General features: G+C 34.5%; 1 protein-coding gene across 2 annotated transcripts in view; it reads left to right on the top strand.

Moving 5' to 3' along the window:
• Positions 1 to 12,213, top strand: part of CSMD3 (CUB and Sushi multiple domains 3) — a 1,379,111-nt gene that overhangs the window by 1,299,743 nt on the left and 67,155 nt on the right. For both annotated transcript variants that reach the window (XM_004372959.1, XM_004372958.1), the window contains 3 exons: positions 3,466 to 3,654; positions 4,250 to 4,396; positions 8,556 to 8,744. In XM_004372959.1, the coding sequence (XP_004373016.1) occupies positions 3,466 to 3,654; positions 4,250 to 4,396; positions 8,556 to 8,744 (525 nt within the window). The remainder of the gene's footprint in view (positions 1 to 3,465; positions 3,655 to 4,249; positions 4,397 to 8,555; positions 8,745 to 12,213) is intronic.

The following is a 12,213-nucleotide window of genomic DNA, read 5'->3' as shown; positions in this document are numbered from 1 at the left end:
CTGAAACTTGCTCTTGAATGTCAAGTAGCTAAAGTGAAAGGAAGAAATGATGAAGTAAAAGCTGAACAGAAGATTTCAAAGGGCAGCTCGAGAAGACAAAGTGAAGTATTATAATGACATGTGCAAAGACCTGGAGTTAGAAAACCAAAAGGGGAGAACACATTCGACATTTCTGAAGCTGAAAGAACTGAAGAAAAATTCAAGCTTCGAGATTCAATACTGAAGGATTCTAAGGGCAAAATACTGAACGACACAGGAAGCATGCAAAGAAGATGGAAGAATACACACAGTCACTGTACCAAAAAGCACTGGTCAACATTCAGCCATTTCAGGAGGTGGCATATGGCCAAGAACCCATGGTACTAAAGGAAGAAATCCAAGCTGCACTGAAGACATTGGCGAGAAACAGGGCTCCAGGAATTAATGGAATACCAGATGAGATGTTTCAACAAATGAATGCAGTGCTGGAAGTGCTCACTTGTCTATGCCAAGAAATTTGGAAGAGATCCATATTTATGCCTATTCCAAAGAAAAGTGATCCAACAGAATGTGGACATTATCAAACAATATCATCAATGTCACACACAAGTAAAATTTTGCTGAAGATCATTCAAAAGCAGTTGCAGCAGTATATTGACAGGGAACTGCCAGAAATTCAAGCTGGATTTCAGAAGAGGAGTTAGAATGAGGGATATCATTGCTGATGTCAGATGGATCCTGGCTGAAAACAAAGAATACCAGGAAGATGTTTACCTGTGTTTTACTGACTATGCAAAGGCATTTGACTGTGTAGGTCATAACAAATTATGGATAACCTTGCAAAGAATGGAAATTTCAGAACACTTAGTTGTGCTCATGGGGAACCTGTACATAGACCAAGAGGCAGATGTTCAAACAGAATAAGGGGATACTGCGTGGTTTAAAGTCAGGAAAGGTGTGTGTCAGAGTTGTATCCTTTCTCCATTCTTATTCAATCTGTATGCTGAGCAAATAATCCTAGAAACTGGACTATATGAAGAATGGGGCATCAAGGTTGGAGGAAGACTCATTAACAGCCTGGGTTAGGCGGATAACACAACCTTGCTTCCTGAAAGTGAAGAGGACTTGAAGCACGTACTAATGAATATCAAAGACTACCATATGAATTACACCTCAACCTAAAGAAAACAAAAGTCCTCACAACTAGACCAATAAGCAACATCATGACAAATAGAGAAAATATTGAAAATGTAAAGGATTTCATTTTACTTGGGTCCACAATCCATGATCATGGAAGCAGCAATCAAGAAATCAAATGATGTATTTCATTGGACAAATCTGCTGCAAAAGTCCTCTTTAAAGTGTTAAAAAGCAAAGATGTTACTTAGGGGCTAAGTGTGCCTGACTTGAGCCATGGTATTTTTAATCGCCTCACCTGCATGTGAAAGTTGGGCAATAAATAAGGAAGACTGAAGAAGAGTTGATGCCTTTGAGTTATGGTGTTGGCAAAGAATATTGAATATACCATGGACTCGCAGAAGAATGAATAAGTCTGTCTTGGAAGAAATACAACCAGAATGCTCCTTAGAAGCAAGGATGGTGAGACTTCATCTCACATACTTTAGACATGTTATTAGGAGGGGCCAGTCCCTGGAGAAGGACATCATGCTTGGTAAAGTAGAGGGTCAGTGAGAAAGAGGAAGACCCTCAATGAGACGGATTGACACAGTGGCTGCAAAAACGAGCTCAAGAATAACAACAATTATGAGGATGGCACAGGACCGGGCAGTGTTTCTTTCTGTTGTGTATGGTGTCAGAACTGACTCAGGGGCACCTAACAACAACAACATATTCATCACTATATTCTACAGTCAGTTTTCAAATATATGTAGATTGTTTTTGGACGATTGTCTTTTTTACTTTTTAAAGTTATTTCTTTTCAAGTTATTGACATAATTAAAGCGCATTCTTATGTTGCCATATCTTTCTACTTTATTTTCTATAACCAAAATATCAGCAGTCGGAATCCACCAGCTGCTTCTTGGAAACCCTATTGGGCAGTTCTCCTCTGTCCTATAGTGTTGCCGTAAGTCAGAAATGACTGGACAACAATGGTTTTGGTGTTATACTATTCGGAGACTTTAAATCTCAGAATACTTAAATGCCCTTGCAATCTAAAAATTATCAAGGTATAAATCCTTCATCTATTCATCTGTATTCCAGCAACTGTATTTGGTGTATCTAAGCCTAATTCAATCAAACAGGAAAAAAGAGTTATTCCTAAGGTTGTGGTGTAATTATTTTAAGACAGAATGCTCTCTATTTCTAAGATGCAACTTTACATATAGTAGCGGAGTTAGAAAATGGCATGGGGATGCATTTCCAACTCACCAAAGCCTCAACAGTTCTGCCATCCCTCTGGTGCCTGCACACCCCCAGTAAGAACATTCAAAAACATCCAAGACCATGTTTAAGAATGCTTTAGCATTGATGTCTGTATGACATTTTGCTCTGGTCACTTCCACTATTCTGACATATAGAAAAGTATTTCTTATATTGAACTACATCCTTTTCGCTACAAATTGGTTTAATTCTATGTCATCTTCCAATTCCAGTCTTCTTCCCACTTCGTAGGACTTCAAATTCTTGAAAAAGGCTAAAATGGCACTTTGTGAATGATGAGAGTTTGATCATCATGGTCACATTTTATCGTAAATCCAAGTTTAATAGATGTTTGTAATATTTGATTTAATGCATAATGCTGTTAATGCCAGAAATTAAATTCATTATACATAGGCGGCTGTTAGTTCATAATTATTTCGTTTTGCCCAAATATGACAATTTTCCTATATTTGTGTGTGTGTGTGTATGTGTGTAGGTATTGTTATAAAATAAGAAGAGCTTATGCTTTGGCCTCACTTGTGGCCTGGAAATAGCATGAAAAAAATGAAAGGTAACTGGTGATCCAGAATTGTGTTGAATTCTCATGATTTAAGCACATTGCTGAAATCAGAGGTGGATTTGCCTGAAATGGATACTCTGAGAGAGGGTAGTTTCCTGTCTGGCTGCACACACCAGACAGAACTAAATGGTTGAGGAGAGAAAAGAGTGAATAAAAAAGGCAGGAAAGAAAAGAACAGGGTGAAGACAGAGAAGAGAAAGGAGAGAACATTGAGGAATGAGGAAAGGCAGGGAAAGAATGTGAAGAAATAGAAGGAACTAAATGTCTTATCTTTTATTTATCTATTTATTTCTTGTTCAGAAGATTACATTCCATGTAATAAAAAAAAAGACATCAGTGTTATAAATTTTTAGGTTATTTCTCCATTTTTTGAACTGCAAGCTTAATACAAGTTGTCTCTTCTAACACATGGTTCAAGGCATCGTCTTTTTCAGTTATTGAACATAAAAATTAGAGTGCTCAGTATTTAAAATGCAGACATAAAGGTCGTTAAGACTAGCATTATTTAATGATATCTTTCTCAGTACTTTGTCCTGCCAATGAATTACGGCTAGATTCGACAGGAGTCATATTGAGCCCTGGCTATCCTGACAGTTACCCAAATCTTCAAATGTGTTCCTGGAGCATTTCAGTGGAAAAAGGATACAACATCAGCATGTTTGTAGAATTCTTCCAAACAGAAAAGGAATTTGATGTTCTTCAGGTGTATGATGGTAAGCATGGGTTATATTTACTGGATATTCATAAATTCAGTCCAAATGCTCAGTTGTGCATACAGACCTTCAATATAAACAACTAATTTCATGATTTTATTTTATCTTTTTAATATTTTTAGAAATATCAACATCAAATTTACCTACATACTGTATGAAAATTATGGTTAGCTCGGTTATTATTTTACAAATTGTACATAATTTTGGATATGAAATTAAAATGTTTAAGGCAAACATTAAGGAGCCCTGGGGGCACAGTGGTTAAGACTCAGCTGCTAACCAAAAGGTCAGTGGTTGGAACCCCCTAGCTGCGGGGCTGGAGAAAGTTGTGGCAGTCAGCATCCATAAAGATTACAACCTTGGAAACCCAATGGGGCAGTTATACTCTGTCCTATAGGGTCGTTACGAGTTGGAACTGACTCTATGGCAATGGGTTAAGACACATTTTATATTATAGCTCAAGGTAACATTGAAGGAGATTGGCTATCAAACCAATGCTATCTAGAATTTAATATAATTTAAAAGATATAAAATAAGATAAATAAGAATAGAAGTTATTCATGTATATCTAAATTGTATTATTTTCTTTCTGAAGGTCCAAATATTCAAAGTCCAGTACTTATATCTCTCAGTGGAGATTATTCATCTGCTTTTAATATAACAAGCAATGGTCATGAAGTATTTCTTCAATGGTCAGCAGATCATGGCAATAACAAAAAAGGCTTCCGGATAAGATATATAGGTATGTAACACTTATAACTTTAGTACAGAACTCATCTACCTGCATCCTTAGTGCGATTGTGATTAAATAGCATAGATTCTATTCTATTACACCTGAATTCAAATCTCAGCTCGTCCATTGATGTTTCTTGGACAAATTATGTAACCTCTCTATGCCTCAGTTTCTCCATTATAATGATAATAGTTATAAACTCATGAATTTTGAAAAGATCAGAAACACTTAGGATACTTATGGCTCAGATAATAAATTAATTTAAATGTAAACTCTGATATTACTTTTTAAATAATTTTTCCATAGATTGTTTACCTTGAACTCTCAGAAAATGTTAATAGTGTTGCTCAACTCCGTATTATCTGGACCATTTAATGACTGCTTTAAATGACAAGGAGGCGTGGTGGTATAGTGGTTCAGAGATTGGCTGTTAACCAGAAGGTCAAGAGTTCGAATCCACCAGTCACTCCTTAGAAACTCTATGGGGCAGTTCTACTGTGTCCTATAGGGTTGCTATGAGTTGGAATCGACTTGACGGCAATGGGTTTGGTTTTCTTTTCTTTTAAGTGACAGGTTTTTTAAACAAAATATCAAAAACAAGTTTCTGATTTTTCTAACAAAGATAATGGTAAAAATTTGTTTCAATTATTATCCATCAATATGATATTTAATGTTTAATATTTAAATATCTTAAATACTGAAACAATAATGAACACATAATTTTAAAACTTTCAGGTCTGGAAAAAAATTCTTTTGCCACTACTGCTTTTATTGAGTAATAATCAGAAAGATGTAGGCTAGAAATTCTTTTTAATATCAAGATGATATAGTCCTTCCTATATGCCATTCTGTTCATAACATTGACTGATACTCAGCCAATAATTTTCTTGCAGAGCAAGTGTATATAAGTAGTTCTCCATTATGAGAAGGTTATATTCCTTTTCTTTCTTGCCATCGTAAATTATGTCAGAGGCCGAGGGTAGGTGCTCTTTAACAGAAAGCTTCGGAGCCAATCAGCTATCTCTTTCTATACAGTGTTCATATCATGCCTCCCAAGCCTTGGGTCGTTGATTATCAGTTCAAGTGAAAATTACTTCCATAAATATTTTATAAACAACTCTGATAAAACAATTCTAGGTATAGACTTAAATAAATTTCCAACTACAGTTCTAATAAAAGTACACACTTAAATTTTACCCATTTATACAAATTAGCAAATATATAATTACTTTGACTTTAAAACTATGAGATGATCATTTGATTTTAAGACATTTATTAATAATTTATATTTTACATATTAGAAGTAATGTGTCCTTGCTATCATGTGTACATAGTAATATTTACACAAATTTTGACCTACAGTAGGTTTGTATGAAATTAAACATTATTATGTACTCAGAGAAATGTTTAGAAAAATGAAATGAATGCCTCAGTCATATTTGAATCTATGTTTCTATCATGTGAATAATGTAAATGCATGTCTTTTTTATTAAAGTTATGCCCAAAGAGTGCATTTAAAAGATAGCACATTAAAACGTATTTTTAATTATTATAATAGTGTAAAAATAATTCAGATTAAACAATTATAAGCATTAGATTGACTATATATTATAGACCAACTTTTATTTATATTTATATTCATGACAGTTATATATAAATATAATAAAAATACAATTTTAGCCCCCAAGAACAACTTGACATATTGAATACATATTTTTTCCCTTAGAAATGACAGGTTGATAGTTTTGGGGAACATCTAGTTCAACTGGCATAACAGTTTATAAAGAAAATGTTCTACATTTACTTTGGTGAGTAGCGTCTGGGGTCTTAAAAGCTTGTGAGCAACCATCTAAGATACTCCACTGGCCTTACTCCATCTGGAGCAAGGGAGAATGAAGAAAACCAAAGACACAAGGGAAAGGTTAGTCCAAATGACTAATGGACCACAAGTACTACAGCCTTCACCAGACTGAGTCCAGCACAACTAGATTGTGCCCGGCTACCACCACCAACTGCTCTGACAGGAATCACAGTAGAGGATCCTGGACAGAGTTGGTGAAAAACGTAGAAAAAAATTCTAACTCACACATACACACAAAAAAGACTAGACTTACTGGTCTGACAGAGACTGGAGAAACCCCGAGAGTATGGCTCCCTGTAAGTATGACCCTTATAGCTCAGTAATGAAGTCACTTCTGAGGTTCACTCTTCAGCCAAAGATTAGACAGGCCCATAAAACTAAACAAGACTAAATGCGCACACCAGCCCAGGGTCAAGGACGAGAAGGGGACAGGAAAGCTGGTAATAGGGAACTCAAGGTCAAGAAGGGGAGAGTGTTGACATATCATGGGGTTGGCAACCAATGTCACAAAACAGTATGTGTACTAATTGTTTAATGAGAAGCTAGTTTGTTCTGTACTTTCATCTAAAGTACAATAAATTTTAAGGAAAATAAAGTTTCCTGTTCTTTAGTGGGAGAGCTTTTCCTAAGGGGATGTGTGGATCTCACCTCAATGTTTTCCCACATGCCTACCAACCATAAGACTTCTCCAACTACCTTGAACAGTCATGGTCATCAGCACTTGGGGTTTGGGATACAATGAAATCAATGTCACATTATGGAAATAAAGCTCTTTCATAATAAAAAAAAGAAGAAGAAGAAGAAAGAAAAAAAGAAATGACAGGTTATGAAGTATTTATTCCAAGTCCAATCTATTTCTTACTATTTACCCCCAAAATCTCATTTTTCTCAAATGAATACACTAAGTTTCAAAGGGGAAATGGAACCTGCCAGACTGAATAGTCTCAAAAATGCATAAATAGGCAGTCCCCAGGTTACCAACAAGATCCGTTCCTAAGTCTGTCTTTAATTTGTAGGTAAGTCGGAACAGGTACATACAGTTCTTATTTAGCATCTATTAGTCAAATTCTTGTCTTAGTATAAAACCCATTGCCGTCCAGTTGGTTCCAACTCATAGCAACCCTATAGTATATATTTTACCTTTCTGTTTTGGAGCCCTGGTGGTGTAGTGGTTAAGAGCTCAAATGTCAGCAGTTCGAATCCACCAGCCCCTCCTTGGAAACCTTATAGGGTGGTCCTACTCTGTCCTATAGGTTTGCTATGAGTTGGAATCCACTCCATAGCAACAAGTTTTTTCTTGTTTTTAAGTGCATATCAAAAACTTAAGAAACATTTCCAAATACACTAAAGCGTCTCAAACATAATAATATAGTATATAATAATAATAATAATACAGTAACAATAAAAGTGACTACATATGGTACTGTACTGAAGAGAGAGAGAATCTATGTGTATATGTGTGTAACTATACAGTACAGTAAAAAAAATTAAAGAGTTATTAAAACAGTTTAGAGGAACCACTGAAGCCGCACAGTGTTTTCATGAGCATTATAAAGTAGTGTGTGCATTCATTAGTACAAACCATTGTATTTAATGCAAATTTTTAATACAACAGACTTTTTGGCAGTCTGTTAAGTCAGACGTTTGTAACCCAGGGACTGCAGGTATATGAAAAAGCCATTTGACATTATCTTTTGACATTTCAGACTGCAGGAGATGAAAAAAAGTTTTATTTTACTGGTATTTTTTATCCCCATATGTACGCATCCTTGACAGAATGGAAACTCTCTAACAGACTGCAAAAGAGGATTATGGAATGTGGGGGCCTATTTTAGACATGAACCAAAACAAAATGCATAAGCTAACATGATATAGGGGTCTGGATATAACTTCAAAGTGACACGTAAACAAAATACTCTAAAATATTGTTATCGAGGCTGTGGCATTTAGGCCCTTCAAATGATAGGAAATGCAGTTTCTAAAATCCAAAGAAATGTTTGTAGAGCTTTTGAACCTCTGAGGTATTAGGAAAGTATGCTATGTTTCACTTAAGAATATTTTAGATGAAAATAAAAATTAGAAGAAGAAAGCCTAGAGGTTAGTTATGTCTTCTAAGAGTCATATAAGTAGATTATTTTCAAAAGAAAATAGAAACCAATATGAAATTCATATGAGCCAGCATTCACATAGATGGCAATTGACTCACTGTTAAGTCCCAGTACTCACTCTATAGGTTTTGACAGTTTAGGAAAATAAGGACTTTCTGGTTTTTTAATAAACATTGATTTTTTTTTTTCTTTTGAAAAGCTTTTTACTGTAGTACACCAGAATCTCCACCTCATGGTTACATTATCAGTCAGACAGGTGGGCAGCTTAACAGTGTGGTCCGTTGGGCCTGTGATCGAGGATTCCGACTTGTTGGGAAAAGTAGTGCTGTATGCAGAAAGTCTCCCTATGGATACCATGCATGGGATGCGCCAGTTCCTGCCTGTCAAGGTAACGTATATTATCAATAATGGATAACTGCACTTATAAAAGATTAACCTACGTAATTTTGTCTTGGAGGAAGTACAACCAGAATGCTCCTTAGAAGCAAGAATGGTGAGACTTTGTCTTGCTTACTTTGGACATGTTCTCAGGAGGGACCAATAGCTGGAGAAGAACATCATGCTTGGTAAAGCAGAGGGTCAGTGTAAAAGAGGAAAACTCTCAACTGGATGGATTGACACAGTTTCTGTAACAATGGGCTAAAACATACTTCTATTGTGCGTATGGCACAGGACTATACAACGTTTTGTTCTGTTATACATAAAGTCTCTATGAATCGGATCCAACTTGACAGCATCTAACAACAACAACTGTGTCATTTGTATCACTAACATTCCCCAAACTATAAATATTCAGAAGCATATATGGGCTCCTGTCATGAAAATAAGGCTTAAGAACACAGAATTATAAATTTGAGGGAAACAAACATTATTTTATGATTCTTCATTTGTTGTCATGCAATTTATGTGCTTTTACTCTTTTATATAATTTTTTTCAATAAGAAAATTAATTTTATAGTTATTCTATCCAGCATGTGGAAGTGCATACAACAACTTTGAAACCTCGTATTAAAAAATACAGAATACTCTAGATTCATAAATAATGGGTCTTAACTATCAGCTCCATATTGGAGGCAGTTTATATAAAACAAATAAAATGAAAACTGGGTTGATTAAAATTTAAAATTAAACATCAACTTAAAATTAGCAACGGAATAGATACTGCTAGGCACAAGAAATGAGCTTATTTTACCTATTAGATAGCAATTTCTAATTCAGGAAAATAAACCACTAAGAGGTACGTGAAAATAAATGTGTAAGGGAAGAACTATTGTTTCCTTGTTTGGTGGATGTAGGACATATCAATAATTTATTAGGCTTGTGGGAAGCATCATAACCTTTATGGGTTACCAACATGGGAAGAATGGACCTAATGTATAATGAATACATTGTAACTATCAAAATATCTGATTACCTTTGGCCAATGAATAGCAGCAGCATTTATCATTTGTTAATATTAATTGATTTCCCAGAGCTGGTTTGGGAAAGAATCCCTGTTCTCATAATTTCAGAAATCATGATAATTAAAAATATATATAATAATATTTAAATCACATATATTCTAAATAAACATTATAGTGCTCTGAACTTTGAAAATGTACATTCAGTTATGGGAGGATTTTTTTTCACAAATAGATAAACTTTAAGAAGCCCTTAGTAAAGAATAAATAACTGTTAGTTATAATGAAAAATATCTTGAACTTTCTGAAACTCTGAAATTGCTTTGTGGGGTCGGTGCTTCATTCATTTTTAGGTATATAATGTAACATTTCATATGGAGTCATTTTTTCATTGTTCTTGATTTTAAATTGTTTTATAATTAGAATATGCAAATTGAAATGCAGTTAGAAGAAAAGATATTTGGTGTAATAGAATGATAAAAAATATAGTTCAAGCAGTCATTTCCAAAAGCTGATCTTTTACTGTCATTGAAACAATTGTCAGAGATGAATTAATTTGTAAAATTTTTTGTTGGATGTGACCTATGTGTTTTGACAAAGCTAATTAAAATGAAATGGGTTAAATGTCACTGGGAAGAACTATTCACATAATGTAAACTTTTGTTCCAAATTCGTTTTAAATTCTTTATTAACTTTTATCCTTTTTATGTTTTAGGTCTTCTTATATATTCTCACATATATTTATTTACTTGAGCTATGGTTACACTTTGTCGCACAGTTAAAAGTAGAAAATTTAGTCAGCTGTCTTTATTTGGGGTTAGTTAAGTGTTTTTCCCCCCTTTGTCTACACATCGAATAACCAATTTTACAGATTTTTCCCCATCAAAAACTGAACTGCTCCCACCCCAACATACACTTTAGTATTGCATAGTGTTATGTAGAAACAGTCACTTTGTATTCCCTGCCTCACTTTTAATTTGTGCTTTCTTCGGAGTTCTGTAGAGATGTCTCTGACAACCACTCTGATGATGGTTCTTCTGAACTTGGTTTGCTTTCTCTTCTAGCTGGAAACTTAATTTGTGAGCTATCCACAGGCACAGTTTTTCCCATATCATTTTAGTATTTTCAGTTCTAAAATATAAGTATTTTATACTACCCACATATATATCTATATGTATATATAGAACCTATACTGTTTAAGTAGCCCTGGTGGCTAAGTGGTTAAGAATTTGGCTGCTAACCAAAAGCTTGCCAGTTCAAATCCACCAACTGCTCCTCGGAAACCAAATGGGGCAGTTCTACTGTGTCCTATGGGATCACTTTGAGTTGAAATCAACTGGAAGGCAACAGGTTTTCTTTTTTTTTGATATACTATTTAAAAAGGCCCCGGTGGCACGATGGTTAAACGCTCAGTTGCTAACAAAAAGTCAGTGGTTCAAACCCACTAGCCACTCTGAGAGAGAAAAGACCTGGTGATCTGCTCGCATAAAGATTACAGCATAGGAAACCCTATGGGGCAATTCTACTGTGTCATATAGGGTCATTATGAGTCTGAATCTGTTCGATGGCACACAACAATGACAACAACAGTGCTATTTACTTTGATATATATACAACCTACATTGTTCCAATAATGTATAGTTTGTTTGTTTTTTTTTAAATCAGTAAATATAGTCTTTGGTAGGAATAGGGTAGGGAGATGTTTCATCATAAAGTGAAATTCCCAACCAAAAGTCCTAAGTGGAAAAACAAATATTGCTTAAACAGATATTAGGGAACCATTTACTTTTGCAACAATATTTCAGAGGTTCTGTAATTAGATAGCGGGAATAATAAGATAATTATATGAGATTGCTTATGTAATTTGTTAATTTAGTGTTAACTGCTTTTAGTTCATGATTTTCAGGTTACCAAATCACAAAAGATAAAATGAATCAGTCATAGGGATTCTGCCATTCAGTTTTGAATTTCATGTAGATTTCACTAACGTTTTCACTTTATAGTCAATTGACATGAATTAATGAAAATTAGACACCAAAGTGGATGTTTTTATGAAAGAAGTGGAAACAATTCTGAGTTGAAATGGACAATGGGTGAATAGAGCACAGAATTTCAAACCAAACTCTAGTCTTTTTGGTTCTTTATTTCTTTTAATATGAGAACAATATAATTACAAGTCTAGAATTCTTTATATGTTATCTATAAGACTATACGTATTTTAGGAGTTATAGTTTTTCAGATTTTAGAGAAGTAATATGGTACATATTCCAGATATTACATAGTAACTTTTATCTGGGTTTGGGACATCACCCTCATTCAAATACATAATTTTTCAGCAGACATATGTATAACTATTTACAATGAGTATGATATATAAAGATACAAATAACCTCCCTTTGATTGGGGTTTTACTGCCAAATGAGTTATTGGAAAGGTTATAAGTTTTTTTTTTTTTTT

This window comes from Trichechus manatus, unplaced genomic scaffold, assembly GCF_000243295.1.
Source record: "Trichechus manatus latirostris isolate Lorelei unplaced genomic scaffold, TriManLat1.0 scaffold00022, whole genome shotgun sequence".
Taxonomy (NCBI): domain Eukaryota; kingdom Metazoa; phylum Chordata; class Mammalia; order Sirenia; family Trichechidae; genus Trichechus; species Trichechus manatus.
Note: the sequence above shows the minus strand (reverse complement) of the source record. Positions and strands in the feature narration are given on the sequence as shown.